The sequence below is a fragment of the Anolis sagrei genome, chromosome 1, assembly GCF_037176765.1.
Source record: "Anolis sagrei isolate rAnoSag1 chromosome 1, rAnoSag1.mat, whole genome shotgun sequence".
Lineage (NCBI taxonomy): Eukaryota > Metazoa > Chordata > Lepidosauria > Squamata > Dactyloidae > Anolis > Anolis sagrei.
Genome location: NC_090021.1, coordinates 191,855,454 through 191,876,503, shown reverse-complemented (window position 1 = coordinate 191,876,503; position 21,050 = coordinate 191,855,454). Strand labels below are relative to the sequence as shown.

General features: G+C 37.3%; 1 protein-coding gene across 1 annotated transcript in view; it reads right to left on the bottom strand.

Annotated features, from left to right (window-relative positions):
• The window catches only part of ATF2 (activating transcription factor 2), a 51,452-nt gene that overhangs the window by 29,801 nt on the left and 601 nt on the right, over positions 1-21,050 (bottom strand). Inside the window, exons 2-9 of the mRNA XM_060779417.2 lie at positions 13,811-13,885; positions 13,239-13,308; positions 9,327-9,423; positions 5,983-6,101; positions 4,977-5,105; positions 4,019-4,197; positions 3,012-3,126; positions 2,046-2,132 (exon numbers count right to left, since the gene is read on the bottom strand). Of these exons, the coding sequence (XP_060635400.2) occupies positions 2,046-2,132; positions 3,012-3,126; positions 4,019-4,197; positions 4,977-5,105; positions 5,983-6,101; positions 9,327-9,423; positions 13,239-13,286 (774 nt within the window). The 5' untranslated portion in view covers positions 13,287-13,308; positions 13,811-13,885. The remainder of the gene's footprint in view (positions 1-2,045; positions 2,133-3,011; positions 3,127-4,018; positions 4,198-4,976; positions 5,106-5,982; positions 6,102-9,326; positions 9,424-13,238; positions 13,309-13,810; positions 13,886-21,050) is intronic.

Here is a 21,050-nt window from a genome sequence, read left to right as displayed (position 1 = left end):
ACCTTCCTGAAGGGACTTATCTTCTTAAGAAAAGTCTTTATGGTCTTAAACAAAGTGCACGTAATTGGAACCTACATTTAGACAAAGTGTTGACAAAGTTGAATTTTGTTGCCAATAGTTTTGATCCTTGTTTGTACTCAAAAGGAAGTGGAGACACACAAATGTTTATTGTAATTTATGTGGATGATGTGTTATGTATTGGATCTGAGGAAAACATTCAGGAAGTATTTCAGAATTTGAGCAAAGTATTGAAAATCAAAAATCTTGGAGATGTTAATAGATATCTTGGCATAAATATTGCCAGAAATGAAAGTGGTTTTGAATTAAACCAAACTGACAAGATTTATGATCTTTTGAGAAGAACCAGAATGGAAAATGCAAACACTGTTAATACACCCATGGCTCTTCAGTTTTTACAACATGTAGATGGAGAAGTGTTTGATAACAATTTCATTTATCGTTCAGTTATTGGCTCTTTATTGTACATTGCAAACAACACAAGGCCTGACATTTCTTTTTCTGTTGGTATCCTAAGTCAAAGGATTCAAAATCCCTCACATACAGACTGGGCTGGAGTAAAAAGAGTTCTGAGATATTTAAAACAAACTGCTGAAAAAGTTTTCAGAATTTGTCCAGATGACAAAAAGTCTTTAGAAATACATTGCGATAGTTCTTTCGCAAATCTAAAGGAAAATAAATCTGTTACTGGATTTGTAATAAAATACGCAAATACACCAGTGTGCTGGAAGAGCAGAAAACAGAACATTGTGGCATTAAGTACTGGAGAAGCTGAATTCTCAGCGTTGTCTGATGCTTTGACATCAGCAGAATGGCTAGAATCTTTGATTAAAAGTCTGAACATTGATTTAGAATTGCCAATACAAGTTTATGTTGATTCTCAAACCTGCATCGCTTTGGGTAAAAGTCAAAATATGAAAACGAAGTCTAGATACATTAATGTTAGATATTCAAATGTGCAACAATTTGTTAAGGACAAAAGAATTGTTCTCAATTATGTTCCTTCAGTTGAAAATGTTGCAGATATTTTGACGAAACCTCTTACTTGTGAAAAACATAACCAGTTTTGTGAAAAATTGAATTTATGAATGTATAAATATGAACTAATATAATTTTGTGGAGGAGTGTTAGAAGTATTGTAAAATGTGCAAAATTATATTGTTCATTGTATGTATTTGGTTATATTTGTGTAAGTAAGTTTGTGCCTTTAATTGCTGAAATGCTTGTGGTTTGGGTTTGGTCAATTGGGTGCAGGTGGATCTCATTGCTGCTGTTATAATGGTTTGCATCTGCCTGCAGTTTTTAGGTCTTGGTCTTGGATTTGGTTGGAGGTTTTTGTTTAGGGTCTGATTTCTGAGTTTCCACTATGAAGCTATAATAAAGTAAGCTTATGCTGTAGTATTGTTATTTTTTATTTTGATATTATAACTCTGCTGACAGTTTTGGCCTTCATCTCCCAGAAATCCTAACAGCTGGTAAATTGGCTGGGATTTCTGGGAGTGTAGGCCAAACACCTGGAGACCCACAGGTTGAGAACCAATGTGCTAAGGGAATCCCATTTGGGGTTGGAACCCACAGTTTAAAAAGCAGTGGAACAGACAACCTACAGAAACATGTCTAAAGAAGAGCAAAAATATTTAGAAAGCTCAATATGCTTGGGCCTTATAGTTGTCTATAACAGCTCAGTCAGGTTGCCCTGCAGTCAAGGGAGCCTGGAGGGAGCTGCTAGGTAACTGTGAAGTGGCAGAGAAATGAGGTGTATGTGCTGGTGTGATGGATGAATGGTCTGAGTGTGAATGAATGGGAATGCTTTACATGTGTGTAAACAAGAGAAAAAACTTAAGGGAAATTTTCTTCAGCATTGAAAATGCAGTAGCTCACCACATATATAAAACAAATGATCTAAATGGAAACTGAAGAACAATCAATTGGGTGTGTACACACACACACACACACACACACACACACACACACAATCTCTATGCAATAATCAGATTAATCTTAACAAAGAATAAAGAACCACTTACCAACTTTGCCTCAGACTGCACTGGTTGTGGAGAGGAGGGCCCTGGAATTCCTGGGATACTAGGCACCATGGTGACAGGCCTTACAAGCTGCACAAGAGCGTCAGAGTTACTACAAGCACAGAATGAAATCTCCTTTATAAGCAGCCAGAATGATGTACCTGCTCCCTGTGAAAGTCCCAAAACTACACAACTGCAATGCAGTGATTATGTTGTCACAGTATAGATTAAGGTCTGATTTTCTGAATTGTTCTACTATCCAAGACTTGAAGGCTCGGGGTCTTCTCAGTTGTGATCTTCTCTCTCTGTAATATTCTTTCCATAGATGTACTTATCAGAGGCAAACATTGCTAAGTGAATGTAACCACATTCTTTGTTTTATTGACAGTTTAATTGCAACAGGCTACTTTTTAATCTGGTTCACAGATACCATAATATTTGGGGGACATGTCTTTACAAGTTATTTAATGTTATGGCTTTCACTGTTGATTTATTACTTTAAGTTTACTGTCAGAACTACTGGTGCAGAAAGCCAGGACTAGTGGATAGAAGAAAATGATACAGTTGGTAAATGAGGCACTTCAACTGGGAACTCAATGCTGGAGGTTCAGAGCATTTCAAAACAGAGTCAAATCTAGTAAAGAGTTCCATTGTTGAACCAGTCTTAACATTAAGAAATGTCTCCTACTGTTCAACTGTTTTAATATAGTTCTGCTTCCTCTCCCAGAGGAAACCCTTACATTCCTCTTCTCATAGGATTCTGGCTGGAATACTGGTACACTTTCCCAACTGTCACAATGCTGTGATTATCTATCCCCTTTCCACCCTTCTGATAGACTTCTCCCATGTAGGCTCATCTGAATTGAGTACTGTCAGAGTTACAGCTGTTTCCAGCATTATAGTTTGGGAGCTGCAACTTGTTCAAACATAGGAAGCAGGTGGATATCCCATATATACATACACACTTACCGGGACTGCAGTTGGGACATGCACATTAGAATTTGTGATAGAGGCAGGAATAGCGACAGGCATGGTTTGTCCATTAGGAAGATGTAATAGCAGGGGGAAAGGACCTGGCACCGGTCTAAGAAAAGGAATAGGAAGGAAGAACAATCACTACAGTACACGTAGTACAAAAAACACTGCATATTTCATTCCTCATGACAGCAATTCTGTGCAGTTTGTGCACATATTACAGTTGACCCTCTACATTTGCTGGTTTGAATTTTGTGGATTGGATTATTCATGGATTTCATTTTAAATGTTCTCTCTGAGAATATCTGGGTCTTCCAGTGCAAGTCATGCTTGAGGACTGAGAGATTCCTAGACAAAATCTCCATCTAGGAATTTCTAGTGCTATTCTATGGTCAGATTCCAGTGGGAATTAAACAAAAATTCTGCTGGAGGATTAAAAAATTCCTAAAGATGTTCTCCCAGTTTAAAAATAGCAATTTTTAATTCACTGTTTTTCACTTTCACAGAGGTCCTGTACTCTTAACACCAGCAAATGTGGAGGGTTAAAATACATTCATTTCTAAGATGATTCGGAAACAAACAGCTGTATCCAGAGTTGCCCTCTTTCTCTTTGTGAAAGAACTGTGTTTCATTGAAGTGAGGAGGTGATTTTCAAAGCTACTTCCCAATGGATAAGACAGAGATGAGGAAAGTGCAGAAAACATATTGCATCAGTCTTTTCTCTTGGTCCCTTAAATTCCTGAGGTCCACAAAAAAAAGTCTTCCTTAAAAATGATACCCAGAGAAATGGTATAATTCAATGTCTTGTTATTCAGTCAAAATCAGCCGAAACCCCAATTTTTCAAGCCCCTAAAGGCCCTGTAGATCTTTTGCTGCCTTAAATAAAATCTGTAGACACTTAAAAAATTAAAATGTAATGTGACTTCAGAGAAGTATTTTGATAAAAGAGGAGCAAGATATACAGAGAAATAATTTCATATACATAGATTTTTAGAACTCACACTATTGGCCTATTGGAAGATGGAGCTTGTGTTATGACAGTACTGGAGGTTGGTGAAGGAATGGCCTGCTGAATAATGACACTGGAGTCAGAACTTGCAAGCAACACATTGGGAACTTGCAAAGAAGCTGGACGAACAATGGTGGATGTTGGCTGAGCAGTCGGCTGGAGACACACTTCCTACAGGAAACATAACGAGGTTGTTATTGCAGTTCCAATCCATGGGAGACTCCTTTAGAACAAAGGGGAAATTCTCCAGTTCTATCAAATAATTAAAACTCTGGATATTTTTTTAGTTTTTAGTTTCAAGTTAGGGCCATATCTTACATTAGTCTCATTACATATATAGTCTCTGAGATTTTTTTCACATCAGTCACTGACACTGTTGGACTAGTACGGCCCTACCCTGTGGACATGTTTTTTCATTGTCTTATTGAGGTGGGACAGGTAAGACTATCAGGTTTAGAGACAACATGGGAAAAGTGAAGAATACATTTGTATCACAAGAGTAAAGCTTGCAAGTAACATAGTTACCAGCATTGAATTGCTTTTTTGGTTACAAATGTCTTTCTAGTTTTTTTTTTTTTACAGTGCATTTCAGGCATTCACACAGGTCTGGTATTTTTACATTTTATGTGTTCTCTTACCAATTCCTTATTATTTTAAACAGGAAATGAAAATCAACAAAAAGGTAATCGTGAACGCAAGGAGCTTCCTTTTAAACACTGAAATGAGCACAGATAACAAATTGTCACTGAACAAGTAACATGTATAAAGTCCTTTCAGAAAGTAATTTTGAAAGCTCCAGTTCAGAGTTGTAACAATGTGCTTTAGTTGACAAGGATTAGCATTTTTACAGTATGCAAGGGCTGATTTTCTTTAGCTTAGATTTTTAATATTCCCTGAACAACTAGCACAAATTCCCTATACAGATTACACTTCTGAACTTACTTACTGACCTTTTCATCACTGGTAGTGGACTCTGGATGAGGTAAAGGGCTATCCTGGTGAGTTGTTTCAACAACTGAAGGCTCTTCGATTTTATTTCTAATAATTGGTGTTGCAAGAGGTGATAAATCTAGTGGCATCTGGAAGAACAGGCAGATATGTTATATCTACAGTCAGCCATCTTTTTCAAGAGTAAACTATTTATAATATCCTGACCGATAGTATTTTAACTACTTCTTTCATATGTGTCTGCTGAAACAAATTTCCTTGGGTCACACCCTCCTTCATAAGGAATATCTGAAAGACTATCCACTGAACCTGCAAGTTTTAAGATCCTCGGGAGGTTTTCTCTAGGTTCTGCCACCATCATAGGTTCACTTAGTGATGACATGGGAGAGAGCCTTTTTAGTGGAATGTATTCATAAATTCCTATCTGTGGCAGAGATATGAACTGAAATAATGATTTCCTAGCACTTCTTTTATAATATATAGATCCTCATGACAGCTACACATTTAACAAAAAAATATCTGCAGACAAGATCCCTATTACAACAGAACTGACTTCTGTGTAACCAGAATAAATTGTGCTTTGACATTTCAAGAGAGACCTTTATCATATTACTTAAGTCTTTGAAGGCTCATGGTTAGTGTCAAAATCTGCATGTTTCTATATCCCATAAGGCTCTAAACTCACCCCAGCAACTATGTAAGTGCTTAAATACCTGTGGATTTAACAATGTACTTCATCTGATAGACTTTCCATCTTCCTTTTTTTTCCAAAAGTGCTATTTCTAGCTGCCTAGTTGTGTATGAGACAAAATAATTTTATATACAAATCATACTTTTAGGATTTTTCATTACCTCCAAATATAGTTTGATATTTTCCTATGAACAAGTATAAACTTTTTTTAAAAAACATACAAAACTCTCATTTTCTAGCAATCTTAGTCACAAAAAGCATTCATATTTTCAACAGCATGCCAAGCAATCTGGTTTGAATATTCTGTGTTAACATACTTTCTTAATATCATCTTCAGAAGCTTTTTTGAAGTCATTTTCAAAAGGACTTGCTAGCTCATTGAATAAACCCACTTCTTCGCAATTCTTCAGGAATCGAGTTGGCGTTGGGGTCTGATCTAAGGTTAAGAGAGAAATACATTATTTTCTTTCCACTCTAAATGCATACTTGATTTTATACATATTTGCAATTCAATGCCAATATTATAAGCATCTCAAGCATTTTCAGATGCAACTGATCCTAATAAGGAATATGGTAGCAAAGGTTTAAATCCAATGTTAGTCTCATATAAAGCAGAACAAGGGAAATCAACAAAGCTGATTAGTTTTGTAACATTAGTTACAATTAGTTTAGGCTTTGTTGATTTCCTTTGTTCTGCTTTAAGTTCAAGACTTTTCAATGGATCTACTCTAGGTGAAACATTAGTCCAGTCTTTTGTAAGTAAAGCAAGAGTTTTATTTTTGCAAAAAGTATTTGTTACACAAACATTATAACCAGAACAACTTCATGAGCACAAAGTACACAATATAGAGACTTAAATCCATGTTAATATCAAGTGCTGTAACCAACTAAATCACTGAGGCTTACATAAGTATTGACGAACAAAGTTTTCACTGATTCAATCAGTCTATTTAAATGAGAATAAAACAGCTGGTCTTCTAAAAGAGGGGCATTTTCTGATGTATGTTCATCCATCTAATTGTTGGGTATGAGAGGAAGCAGCATGACACCGCACAGAAAATGACAGATTAAGGTGCCATATAACTATAGCAAATGTTCATGTTCATATGGGGAAATTAGAGAATAGCTTCAAATAGCTCACAATACTATTTTCAATGTTTTCCCTTACTTGGGGAGGAGGAATGGATGGGAAATGCATGGCTTATCAGATGCGGTTGAACTGCAACTTTAATTACCCCTTTCATTGATATTGCTAATGCAAACTGCAATCCAATAATGTGGAGGGAATAGCAAGATTCCCAGTCTATTAAATTCCAGTTTATGGATAAAACTATTTGAGTTAAAATGTTCTTGCATGAGTACTATGCTTTACACTGTACCTGTCATTGCTTGCCCATTTGTTGTGGTATCATTTCTGTTCAATAAAATTAGACCGATTTTATCTGATCCTGGAAGCTAAACAGGACCAGCTATAGTTAGTAATGGGATGGAAGACAACCAAAGATACAAGGGGCCGCTGGCTATACTGCAGAGGAAGGGACTGGCAATTCATCTCTGAGTATTCCTTGCCTATGAAAATACAATCCAATTCATGTGTTCATCATACGTCCATAGGAAACTTGAAGGCACATACACACACATACACAAATGAATGAATGATGTCAAGCCTTCAAAAATATTCTAGTAAGGATGGAATTTTTTTTCATTGTTATTGTTGAATTAACACACAGAATTATATCCCAAAACACAAATAACTAGCAGTGTGGTTTCAGTCATGGAGCCCCAGTGATTCTTCACTATATACAGTCTGAAATTTGCCAGTGATGGGGAAAGATATTTAGGAAATCATGACATTCCTCATATTTGGTGTGATACAATATTAAAAGCATGTACATAAATGAGGGAATAAAGTGAGGTACATGTTACATATCATACAATTACTCAAGACTACAAAGAAATGTGTTACTGTTTTAAAAGCAATTATCTATTTCTTTCCTAATTATTTAGGAAATCACATTTTAAAACATCCTGTAAAGCATCCAATAGACAACAGATTGGTCTAAAATCTATTTAAATTAGGTTGAGAAAGACAAGTAAAAGTTTGCAAATATCTTTATTCTTATTATCTGCTGAAATAATGCACTCCAGAGGAACATGACTACAATTCTTGTTGTGCAAATGGGCTTTCCTATCATCGTGACTTGTAGAAGGCAGTCATTTAAAATATCTGATCCTAAAGAATCAATACATTATTCTAAAGATGGTGGTAAAAATGGGAAGAAAGATTGGCAGAATATAGGACCATCCAATGGATATGGATGTACCATGCCAGCCTATGCCTTGGATTTTTGAATGAAACTGGTTTATGAAAAAAGAATATGCATATCTCACTGCCAAATGCTTAAAAAAAGGCATGACATTACTATTGACCAGTACTACTCCGAACAAATATGGCACTGCTCAATAGCACATTGCAAAAAAATCTGCTAGTCCGCCAGATCAGAAAGCCCCAAATTACATGGCTCCAATAATCCCCATGTAGCACAGACTTATGGTCAATGATTATAAGAGATGTCATCCAAAACACCGGGAGCCCCCGGTGGCGCAGTGGGTTAAAGCACTGAGCTGCTGAGCTTGTTGATCGAAAGGTCGCAGGTTCGATTCCGGGGAGCGGCGTGAGCTTCCGCTGTCAGCCCTAGCTTCTGCCAACCTAGCAGTTCGAAAACATGCAAATGTGAGTAGATCAATAGGTACCGCTCTGGCGGGAAGGTAACGGCGCTCCATGCAGTCATGCCGGCCACATGACCTTGGAGGTGTCTATGGACAACGCTGGCTCTTTGGCTTAGAAATGGGGATGAGCACCACACCCCAGAGTCAGACATGACTGGACTTAATGTCAGGGGACTACCTACCTACCATCCAAAACATATGGAAGGCACCAAACTGTTATGCGCTAGTGAAATCAGGTGAGATTGCTTGTCAAGTTTTTAAAAATATGTGTGTGTGTGTATTGAGCATAAGTCAACATTGTCCTCTACTGGTATCTGCAAAGAAGTTGTTAAAGGGAAGTTTCAGAATAAAACATCACTGAGAAGGAAAAGGCTGTCAGAAATATAAAGAGATCAGAAAGTGTTTTCCTTGACTCATTATACTGAGACCAAAACTACTTGTAGTTATAACTACATAACTATATTTTCTAACTACATAATTACATTTATTAAAGAAACAAAAGAACTATAAACACATAATTGCTTATGGGCACATGACAGTCATTTAAAAAAAACTTTGCATGGAAGTATTTATTCCAGGGTATATATTTTGCTGTTACTGTCATGCACAATGTGCTACAATATTCCTGCTTTTTGGCAGGGGGGATTGGACTGGATGGCCCACAAGGTCTCTTCCAACTCTATGATTCTTTATGAAACAGAGTTTAACTGGACTGCTGTTTACTACTTAATAGCTAAATCCCATGTAGCCCAAAAACTATTTCTGTAGGATGACTTGAGCAACAAGCAAAATACACATTTTCTAAATGCACTTTATTTGTACAATATTCTTTTGATAGTGTCTCCAAGAAGCCTACAAAGTTGAAATCATATACAGAAATTACAAAAAATACGTGCACATTCTAAAAGGATTAATAAAAATATATACTAACCAGCTACAATGACACTGTCATTACGAGCTGGACCAAATTTCAGTGTCATCTCATGTTTATGTTTATGGACGGCCAAATGATCCTCGTTGGTAAAACGCTGTGGCAAAGAGTTTTAAAATACAGTTATAAATTCAAATTTTGATTGAAGTGGTAACAACATGGAGAATCGTTTTTTACAATAAATTATAATCCAGTTAATAGTTGGGTTTTTAAATGGAAGTTGTTGATGATACAGTAGAATAGAACTTTTTAACAATCATAGACCCAAAAGATCTTCAGAATGTTCTCAGCATTTCAGCCACGGCATTATAAAAGTGTAGAGGCCCTCTTAGGCTTTTAATGAAGATTTCAATCCACTCCAAACCTTTTTGATGAGCAGGCTCATGAACTTCAGGAGCAGTACTACCCTAAGCAGGCATCAATACAACAGCTTCAGAACCAGTTGTGTCAATTCATTAAGTGACTTATTTTAATTGCTGAGCTTTGTTAATTGTAGACAAGCAAGGAGAAACTCCCAACTCCTTGGTGCACACAGAATTGCTAAAAAATCACCAGGTGGAAAGAAAACTTTGTACATATTTAGGTTCACAGAGTCATACATGTGAATATCCATCTGAATGGTGGTCACAATTCTCAGCCCCAGCACTATGGTCATATTGGCATTTTATTTCTAAACTGGAATGGCTCAAAATTAAATGGGAACATCTTAGTGACAACTAACCATTTTGTAATTTTATGATGAACACTTTTGAAGTAGATGATAATTCTTTCAATAGTATTTAGTCTTGATATATCTGCATTTTTAATTTTGTCACTCTCCTAATGCTGTGTAGTGGTTATAGAAAGCCATAGTGGTTATAGAAAACCTGAGGTAGATTGCAATATAAAGTTTACTGGTGTTGAAATATCAAAGTTTTAGAACTACTGGATCACATGTATCGACTTGGATTCCATCCGTTAAAACTTGCAGAAGTTCCATCCTGCAAGTTCTGTCTTTTTGCGTGATATTGGCTAATATGGTTTGATGCTATTATTAGTTTTGCAAGTGAGTTCCTACCCATAAGTCTGCAATGACATTTTTGTCATTGAATGACTTATTGAAGATCTGGGCAATGTGTGGCCTTCCAGATATTGCTGGACTGGTTTCGATCATCCCTCAAGTTAGTACTGATGGGCCTTCTAGCTCTGCATACCTCATGTTTTTCAGCTCTGGCTTTATTTATTTATTTATTTATTGTGCTTGTATCCCACCTTTCTCAACCCTGAAGAGGACTCAGAGTGGTCTCACAAAGGCAACAATTCAATGCCGCATGTACACATACATCATTAACAAAAACATTTAAACCAGATGCTAGATGCAACATCTCATTGGCTATAACTGCTCAGCTGCTCTAACCTAACATAGTCTCATATTAAATAATTGGACACCAAATGAAGAAGCTTTTTAGTCTTTTCTTTTTGAGGTCTTGAGGTTTACTAACAACTCTAGGTGACATCAGAAAACTGCTCTTATATAGTTGTGCCTTTGGCTTTTAAATAGTGTGCATGATTCAGCCACATTTCCTTCTAATCATATATATATGATTAGAAGTCAAATATATATATATATTGGACTTGTTCTTTAAGCCAAGATGGCAAAATCTGGCCCTTGGATATATTGGACTTTTAACTCACCGAATATGTAGTCAGCACAGTCAAAGCCAAGGAATAATGAGAGATATACTTCAAAATACCTAGTAGTCCAAAGACTACCAGTTTGCAATCCATTTTATCAAACTTTTGTATTTCTAGTATTTTTCAGTCTAATTAAATATTTGATTATAGATATAGAACATCATAAAACCCAGAAATGGAATGATGAGCAGTCAAAAGAACTAAGCAGTTTTTCTTAAATGATCTGAGGATGACGGAAAAGCTTCATATACAGAACAAAAAAAGACAAATCTGAAAGCTTAAAGATTTTAAAAAGAAATTTGGGGAAATTAGATTTACTATTAAAAGTTAGTATACCAAGATTACAACACACATTCTGTTACAAAATTTATAGAAAACCTGTACTATGCACTCCTACTAGCTGGAGTAAGTTTGTAAGTAAAGGTAAAACTTAATTTCTATCCTGCCCTATCTCCTGATGGGGACTCAGGGCAGTTCACAACATAAAAGACAAACATTCAATGCTGTAAAATAGAACAACAGACTAAAACAATTCAAAATAAACATAACAGAACATTCAACAATAAAATCACATGAAAACAATAGTAATAAATTACACAATGTTAATAAAGTTAAAAGCTGTGTCTACGTTGCATTCTTCATTTCATAGTGCCAGACCTTAAACATTCTTATCTATATGCCTGAGTGCAAAGGAAAGTTTTTATTTGCTTCCTAAAGGAGGGCATGGGGCCATTCTAATCACCTTCATGAGGGAGTTCCAGAGGTCGGGAGCAACTACAGAGAAGGCCGTCTCTCTCATTCCCACCAGCCAGTTTGAGACGGGAGTGGGACTGAGAGGAGGGCCTCCCCTGACATGCGCAGTGCCCAGGCAGGTTTATATGCAGTTAGCCAGGTAGTCTGGACCCAAACCATTTAGGTCTTTAAAGGTGACAAACCTTTAAATTCCGCCGGGCAGCAAAGTGGAAAGCAGTAGAGCTGCAGTTTATGTGTGTGAGACAGAGACACACACACAAGGAGTAAGAATACAACCCCTCCCCAAATGTACTAAATATTTTAAAAGGAATGCAAACTACACCATTATACAGGGTTAGTCAAAATGAATAGGCCAATAAGAAAATTAATTGTAGCCGAATTGGCCTATTCATTTTGACTAACCCTGTATAACATATCAGAATCTAAATAATGGACAACATGGACTACATGTATTAATCCTTTAATATATATTCTTGTCATAAAGCAACCAAACTTTGTTCATAAATTAATCCCATCCTTATTAAGTAGGAGTACCAAAAATGTACCAATATTGGCCAAGAACCAATGCTGTACAGTCAACCCTCAACTGTACACCATTAGTAGTAGGCTCACACAGAAATTGAAAAATTAAAAATTGGGGGAAGCCAGGAAGGGCAATACAGTTCTGTTGCTTAGCCTAGCTGCCTTCCTATATCCATTTGGCATACGGTATCTGTGCTCTGGCCACAGGAGAAAGAGGCAGGGGATTTACAAGCCTCACTGTGCATTCGTAGTCTTCCTTGGTCTTGCAAGGCTTGCTGTCCATGTTTTAAAATGGCAAAGAGGAATGAATACTCAAATTCACAAAAGTGAAGGGCTGGCTGTACTTCTGTATCGAACTCTGGTGGAACTCGTTTTCTCCCCCTCCTCATTCCCCCGCTACAGCTCTGCACAGTTGTTTCAAAAGGCTTCGCCAGACTTTTGGAGCAAACTTTTAGAATTGGCTGATGGATATGGGAAGCGAGGGATAATATATGTGTCTTTGATTCTGAAAGAAGCCATGGGATTCAGAAAAAGTTCACATTAGATTCGGACAATTAACAGATGTCAGTTGAGTTGCTTTTCCTGATGCACCAAAGCTTCTGCACATAGGTTCCACCTTGGATTGAAAAACCACCATAAAAGTAGATGCTAACTGGTTAAGAGATGTTTGGTTTCAGGATACAAACAATTACCATGGTGCCTACTGTTCCATGTGTTCGTATTTACAGCTACTACTCTGTTGGAGGCTAAAATGACTAAATCTTCCACTGCTCACCTCATCCCACAACAAACTGTTCTGGCTATCTTGACATGCCTTTTAGCATACATGTGGCTGGATTACAAAAATTACCTTATGAAACTGTTCTCAGGATTTAAACCAAAAATACAAACTACTTCTTTGGACATAATAAATGTTTATCTGTTGACTACCATTAATATATCACACACACATATATATATTACCTGTCCACATCCAGGGGCAGTGCATAAAAAGGGTTTATCATCACTCATATTCCACAGGTCCTTGTATTACCTATATACAAATAAAAGTGTCAGAGGAATTGGCTGCAAATTATTCAAATTAAGATCCTAAGCACCTCAAAAGACATACCTGTTTCGACAGGCTTTTAACGTTTGATATTGCTGTTTTTAAATTGTTTTAAATTGCTTTTAAATTTTGTTAGATTTTAGCCATTCTTGTAAGCCGCTCTGAGCCCCAGGGGAGTTGCAGCATATAAGTTCAAATAATAAATAAATTAATTAAATAAAAAGGAATTAATATTTTGCTAGTATAGAAATAAAACTTTCTAAATGACTGAGCTTTATAAGAGGAAATATTTAATTAACACATAAATGTAATTAGGTATTTTTCCAAAATCACATGAAGAAGGAAAGAGACCAAGGAGTTGGAGCATTTGTGTTGTAAGAGGGTAAACAGAATCTCACATTTGCCTACACACACTAAGTTGGAAAACATATCTACAAAATATAGAATATGTGTTTTATTAATAAATAGCATTTTGGAATAGTTATACCTGGCAGATTTCACATGTAGCTCCACAACCATAAGGTGAACAGATTACTATAGCCTTCTTTTCATGACAATGATTCTGCAAATTAAGAAGGAAAAGTTAGTTATTACATTCCCACTTTCTTATCCTATCTGAAATTGTTAGAGTGGATTAAAACACCTCTTCATCCAATTTATCCTTGCAACAATGTTCTGAAGAAGATGAGTTGGCTCACAATTTTTTTTTTTTTGCACATGCAAGTACTCCTGACAGTTCCTAATTCTCACTGGACATGAACAAACCAAAAAGATGAAACTTTATTATTGTGAATATGGAAAACAGCAAAACCTACAGACATGAACTTTCTCCAACAATTGTAATGTATCCTTGTAGCTAAGTTAGGCAGTGACATTATTTGAATATAACACACAATTAATACAATATGGCGCTCAATAAAAAAGCAATAGCATGATGTTCTTCTGCACACTTTAGCAGGGATATTTTGAAGCGGTCCTCTTCAAAGGAACCTCAACAAATAAAATAAATTTAGGCACCAAATTAGCAAAACCTATTTTTAGTTTATGGGATATGTTTTATAATTATGTTCATGCGGCACTGAATCTTGCCAGAGTTGTAAGTCAACTTGAGTCCCCCATTGGGATGAGAAAAGCAGGGTATAACTGAAACAAACAAACAAACAACATGTGTTCTGTCCACTGCAAGCAGGAATGGAGGCTCAGTGTCATGGGCAAAAGGGGCAAAACAGCAAGGATGGCTAGCTTGCCCAACCCCACTGTTTACCTCCTTGTAGTTTGTCTCTCACATCACTTTTCATTCCGAGCTTTCATACTAGAAGTGAATCTTTCTGGCAGATAGGGTGGACAGAGACTAAATACAATTAACTAGGGACCAGATATAACTTAATAGTGTTCAGTTTTAGCTGCAGTTTCATGTAACTGTGTTTCAGGTAGAAATGTATCCAAGGATTCAGGGTTCTTACTGTGTTATTTAAGTCTGAACTAGGTCACACATGTCATGTAAACCTGATCACCTTCAGGTTTACATTAAGGTGCTGTAAGGTGATGGTCCACAGACCATGCCAGTCCAATAGTTATTGGCTACTGGCCCATAACATGTTTCCAGGAAACTAAATTAATACAATCATAACATGGTATAAACATGACGCCAGTCTCTGACATGCTGGGTGGGAAAACTGCTGGTCTACCACATCAGGAATAATGAGAAATATTGAGATACAGACATACTTCAGTTAACAAAGCCTCTGAAAAATAAGTTGTCTTTTTTACTAAGTCTTTTTATGGAAACCCAGTCAGTCCAACTCTTTTGGTCTAGCTCAGCAGTTCTCAACCTTTCTAATGCTGCGACCCCTTAATACAGTTCCTCATGTTGTGGTGACCCCCAACCATAACATTATTTTCATTGCTACTTCATAGCTGTAATTTTGCTACAGTTAGGAATTGTAATGTAAATATCTGATATGCAGGATGTATTTTCATTCACTGGACCAAATTTGACACAAATACACAATATGCTCAAATCTGAATACTAGTTGGGGGGGGGGGGTTGATTTTTTTATTTGGAAGTTGTAGTTGTTGGGATTTATAGTTAATCTACAATCAAAGAGCATTCTGAACCAAAAATGGCACACAAATCTCCCATGACCAACAGAAAATACTGGAAGGGTTTTGAAGTTGTAGTTTATCTACATCCAGAGAGCACTGTGGACTCAAACAATGATGGATCTGGGCCAAATTTGGCACGGATACTCAATATGCCCAAATGTGAACACTGGTGGAGTTTTGGGAAAATAAACTTTGACATTTGGGAGCTGCTGGGATTTATAGTTCACCTATAAATAGCCAAACTACCCACACAGAACTCCCATGACCAACAGAAAATACTGTGTTTTCTGATGGTCTTTGGTGACCCCTCTGACACCTCCCTTGCGACCTCCCCAGGGGTCCCGATCCCCAGGTTGAGAAACGCTAGTCTAGCTAAAAGGTATTTTCTGTCCAGCACTGGCAATTGCAGAATGGTGAGGAAAGGTTAGAGAAAGACCCCATTTCTGTGAGAATCTGCAGAAAACAATGTAGTAACATTTGACTGGGGAAATAACAGGATTCCACTCTAGAGGATCCTACTATAGCCGTGTGTCCTTACATACAACAGGCAAGGCAAACAGCTGAGAATGTGTACACCGCAAAGTAGAAAGAAAAGAGTAAAGGAGCTTTTGCTGTCTCAACAGCTTACCCTGGCATGTCAAAAAAAAGCATAATGTATAGGTTTTGTCATCAATATGGAAATCGTAACAAAATTGGGAGATGTAGAAATAAAATTTCTAAATGCATTTTGATGATTTTTTAAAATCTCTAGAAAATTAAAATACTTTTAATATACACACATCATTAGTATTATTACCTCACATTTTAAGATATAGTGAGCGACTCAACGTGAATAATACTAAATATAATACACCTGTTGATGCTATCTATAATAGACTTCCCTGACTTCATTGTCTCATTTTACATGGAAACATTGTTAGTTCTGAATAAAAGTGCTTACTAAAAAGCTGTTCTTTTTTGTGGTGTCAGAACCCATTCCTATTCTTTTCATTATATTTGTACCTCTGGAACCAATGTTTCTGTTAAAGAAGTAAAACCTAGGAACATAATTAATTCATTAACTGAGGTATACATTGGGATTTTAGGATCCACTGGAATTTGGCTCCAGGAACCCCTACAGATACCAAAACCCATGGATGCTCAAGTCTATACAATAGTGTAGTCATACATACAAACATACATACATACATACATACATACATACATACATACTGGCAGCGAGGGGGGGATTCTAAAGCCATGGCTGACCACACCTGTAAACTATAGTAATGGGTTTTATATATTCATCATATATTTCACTATCAGTAGTATGTACAGCCATAACCCAAAAACAATCTTAAGGTATTGTGGATGGGGTGATGCATGACAGAAGTATCAACCAGCCAGAAGAGAGGAGTGGAACAGTTTTTCCATCCCATCTTCAGTTTTCCCCATTTGGGAAAACTATAGTACTTTTGTTAGAACAGTCTCAGAGAAGCAATGGCAGCAAAGCTTTCCACTGCTCTATCAAAATGGCATTCAATGTTATGTGCCACAAGACCTCCCTTGCTGAAAGGAGGCAGACCTGCATCTTCCTATGGGCATTTCAGCTGCTCCCCTTAGGAATGTATGATTGCTCCCTAATTACATTCACTGAGATAATTATCCTGTATTTAATTTTCTCCCACAGAAATTCATAAATTTTAAACATACTTAATACTGCCTGGATATGATCGTATGTATCTATTAAAAAGAAAGAGATAACATATGGCATAGGATTGTCAATTAAATGACACATTTTTTTGAAATCTGAACACATGGTAATTTCATACTATTAAAAGCAAGTCACCATCTCTAAAGCAACATATTAACAAACCTTTTAAAAAGGAAATTAGAGTACCTCCTGTAAAGTTATTTTAGATAAAAACTCAACTACCTTAGATGTAATTGATATTTGAGAAAATATAAAGTTATCAACAAAGATTTCTTGTAACAACAAATTATTTTGTTTTGGCAGAATTATCTGTTCTTGAAAAATGCTTCTCCACCAACCAGGAATGATTACCTTATTCTGAAGCTGTAGAATGACTTAATTAAATATAACACTAAAACAATGTACAGGTGTGTGTGTGTGTAGGGGGAGGTTTCATACTGGGCTTACATGGATATCAAGAAAACAGCTTTGGAAATACATTATAGTCAAGTTCCACAGTCATGTGATTACACTGCATTTATAGGAACAAGAAAATGGAAGCCAAGTTAAAGTTCTCTCAATACAATAACAGAATTCAACTAGACTAAGGTATTTGGTCCTTTGAACACAATAGGCGTAGAGGAGACAATATACTTAGGGAACCACTAAGGCCTATCACTCTGAAATAACATATTTCAGAATTTTACTTATTTCTGTCTAAAACTGGCAATTTTCCTTAAGGAAAGCCAGAACATATTCCAAAAGCTTTTGAGAAAAGATGCAGAAACTGATTACATAAATGGCAATGGGGAAAAGCAGATTTAAGAAACACCAGATTTAAGACCTCACAACCTCTGAGGATGCCTGTCATAGATGCAGGTGAAACGTCAGGAGAGAATGCTTCTAGAACATGGCCATACAGCCCGAAAAACCTAAAACAACCCAGATTTAAGAAGCTTCAGATGTGCAGCCATCATTGCATCAACTACTTGATTTACGAACAAGTTCAATACCTAGTCAGTGAATAAAATAATGCTTAACAAAGAAGCAGCAGAGTACATTGTAACAATTCATGTATCCTCAATTTTGATGATGCTTGTTTCATTCTAAACCTGGGCCCCCCAAACTAAGGTCCATGGGCCGGATGTGGCCCTCTATGGTCATTTACCTGGCCCCCATCCTAAACTTTAGACTTAGGGTTGCCCTAAATCTGAAATTTCTCGAAGGCACACAACAATAAAATCCTAATTAATTTTAATATCTTTTCAGTAGGAAGCAGGTCCACACATCCCATTGAAATACTAGTAAGTTTACGTTGGTTAAAAATGTTATTTTAAACATTTGATTGTTTTTCCATACTTTTTTGCACGACAAATCATATATGTGCAGCGTGCATAGGAATTTGTTCATGTTCTTTCAAACTATAGTCCACCCCCAGTCTGAGTGACTGTGAACGGGCCCTCAGCTTAAAGTTTGAGGACCCGTGATGTAAACGATCTAAGTTGTAGAACTTTATATAGCTAAAATAAAAAGAAGCACACAACCTATACACAGCACAAAGATCCAATAGATGAATAATGAAAAAGTAGAAAAATCGCTACACCAACCAACCATGGAAAATAGCTTGCCTTTATACAGTATTTTTATTTTTTACTTAAATATACATCCATCTGAAAATTGAAGTATTGACTTGTTTAAGTAATTTCTGACATACGATGACCCCAAGGTGAAATAATCACGGAGGTTTTTTGGGCAAGAATTACAGGGGCATTGCCTTCCTTTGAGGCTAAAAGTGTGTGTGACTTACTCAAGATACCCAATGGGTTTCAATGGCCAAGTGAATATTCCAACCTTGACCAAAGTCATCCAATGTGTGAACATGCATATCCCTTCAAGTAGCCTATTGACTTAGGGCAACCCCATGAATTCCATAGGGTTTTCTCAGTCAAGGATTACTCTGAGATGGTTTTGTCAGGTTCTTCATCTGAAATGTAGCCTACAGCACCTGATATTTATTGGCAGTCTCCCAACCATGCATTAAGTCTGACCCCCCTTAGTTTCCAACAACCAGATGGGATCTGGAGCCTATATGGTATTTTAAAGAGGAATTGCCTCGAGCAACACTTTCAGTTACACCTTTTTGCAGACACAACCCTCAGCAACTAAAGCAACCTGTCTCAGAACTACACCCATGTTTGTTTTGCTTTGAAATGGCAAAATGCAAGCCAGTCAAAACAAGTGTCAATTTGTACAAAGCAACACAACAGGCCAGTGAAGGAGACTGGGGTTGCCTTTAAACAGAAAAAAAGTTAGGGATGCATTTACCCATCCTGGTTCAATGTGAATGTGGTCCTTAGCAAGGCAAGACCTGCTCATAGGAGTATAGTGTCTAGGATTGAGGAAAGTCGGAGTCTCGCTCTATTTTGCTTTGGTCAGACCTCACTTGGAATAACTCTGTGTCCAGTTGTGGGCCCCACAATTCAAAAGAGTTATGGGTAAACTGGAATGTGTTCAGGGAAGGCTAACCAAAATGGTCAAAGGTTTGGAAACCAAGCCCTATGAGGAGCAGGTGAAGGGAACAAGGTCTGTTTAGCTTGGAGAAAAGAAGGCTAAAGGGGGCCTGAGAGTCCTGTTTAAGTATTTGAAAGGATGTCGACTACCAAGCTTACAAATTCTGTGTTTTGTCTGTCTGTTTGTTTTTGTTAAAAATGTAATACAAATGTCTGGTTGCTGATGACATGATAAATAAATACACTGAGGAGGGGGCAAGCTTTCTTTTGTGACTTTTCTTTAGAGACTAGGGACCCTTCCAGGCAGGTCCTATATCCCAGGATCTGATCCCAGGTTTTCCTTTTATCTCAGAGTGTCTGGCAGTGAGGATTCATATAATCCAGTTCAATGCAGAGAACCTGGGATCAGATCCTGAGATATAGGGCCTGTCTGGAAGGGCCCTAAGAAACAATAGAGCAGTTGTTCTCATCCTGTGGGTCCCCAGGTGTTTTGGCCTACAACTTTCAGAAATCCCAGCCAGTTTAGCAGCTGTTAGAATTTCTGGGAGTTGAAGGCCAAAACATCTGAACACCTTACTGAAGGCCTGACTCCACTGTTCCATCCCCTACGAGCTCCTCCCTTACAAATATACCTTTCTCATTGTTATCTCATCCAGAGTTTTATCATTTTATGTCATACATTTAGCCTGCCCACTGTGTTTGATTTTTCACTTTGTTACTTTGCACTGTCTTATTTTATTTGCTTGTCTTACGTTATGTTTTGGGTTGTTGTAGGTTTTTTCGGGCTATATGGCCATGTTCTAGAGGCATTCTCTCCTGACGTTTCGCCTGCATCTATGTTTGCCATAGATGCAGGTGAAACGTCAGGAGAGAATGCCTCTAGAACATGGCCATATAGCCCGAAAAAACCTACAACAACCCAGTGATTCCGGCCATGAAAGCCTTCGACAATACTTTGTTATTTTTTGCTGTTCTGTATTTATTTTGCTGTAATATATCACCGGGCTTGGTCTCATGTAAGCTGCTCCGAGTCCCCTCTGGAGAGATGGTGGTGGGGTATAATAAAAGATTATTATTATTATTATTATTGTTATTATTATGGGACTCACAGGTTGAGAATCACTGCAATAGAGCAATGGATTTAAATGGCAGGAAAGAAAATCCCACCTAAACATTAGGAATAATTTCCTGACAGTAAGAAGTGTTCAGCAGTGGAATCTGCTGCTGCCTCGGAGTGTGGTGGAATTTCCTTCTCTGACGGTTTGTAAGCAGAGGCTTGAATGGGCATCTGTCGGGGCTGCTCTGGTTGTGTGTTCCTGTCTGGCAGGATGAGGCTGGACTGGATGGCACTTGGGTTTCCTCAGTTCCAGGATTCTAACCCCTTCAGGGCCTGTTCCCTGTGGGAGCCGGGGTTGACCAGAGTCCAAAAAGGATCTATT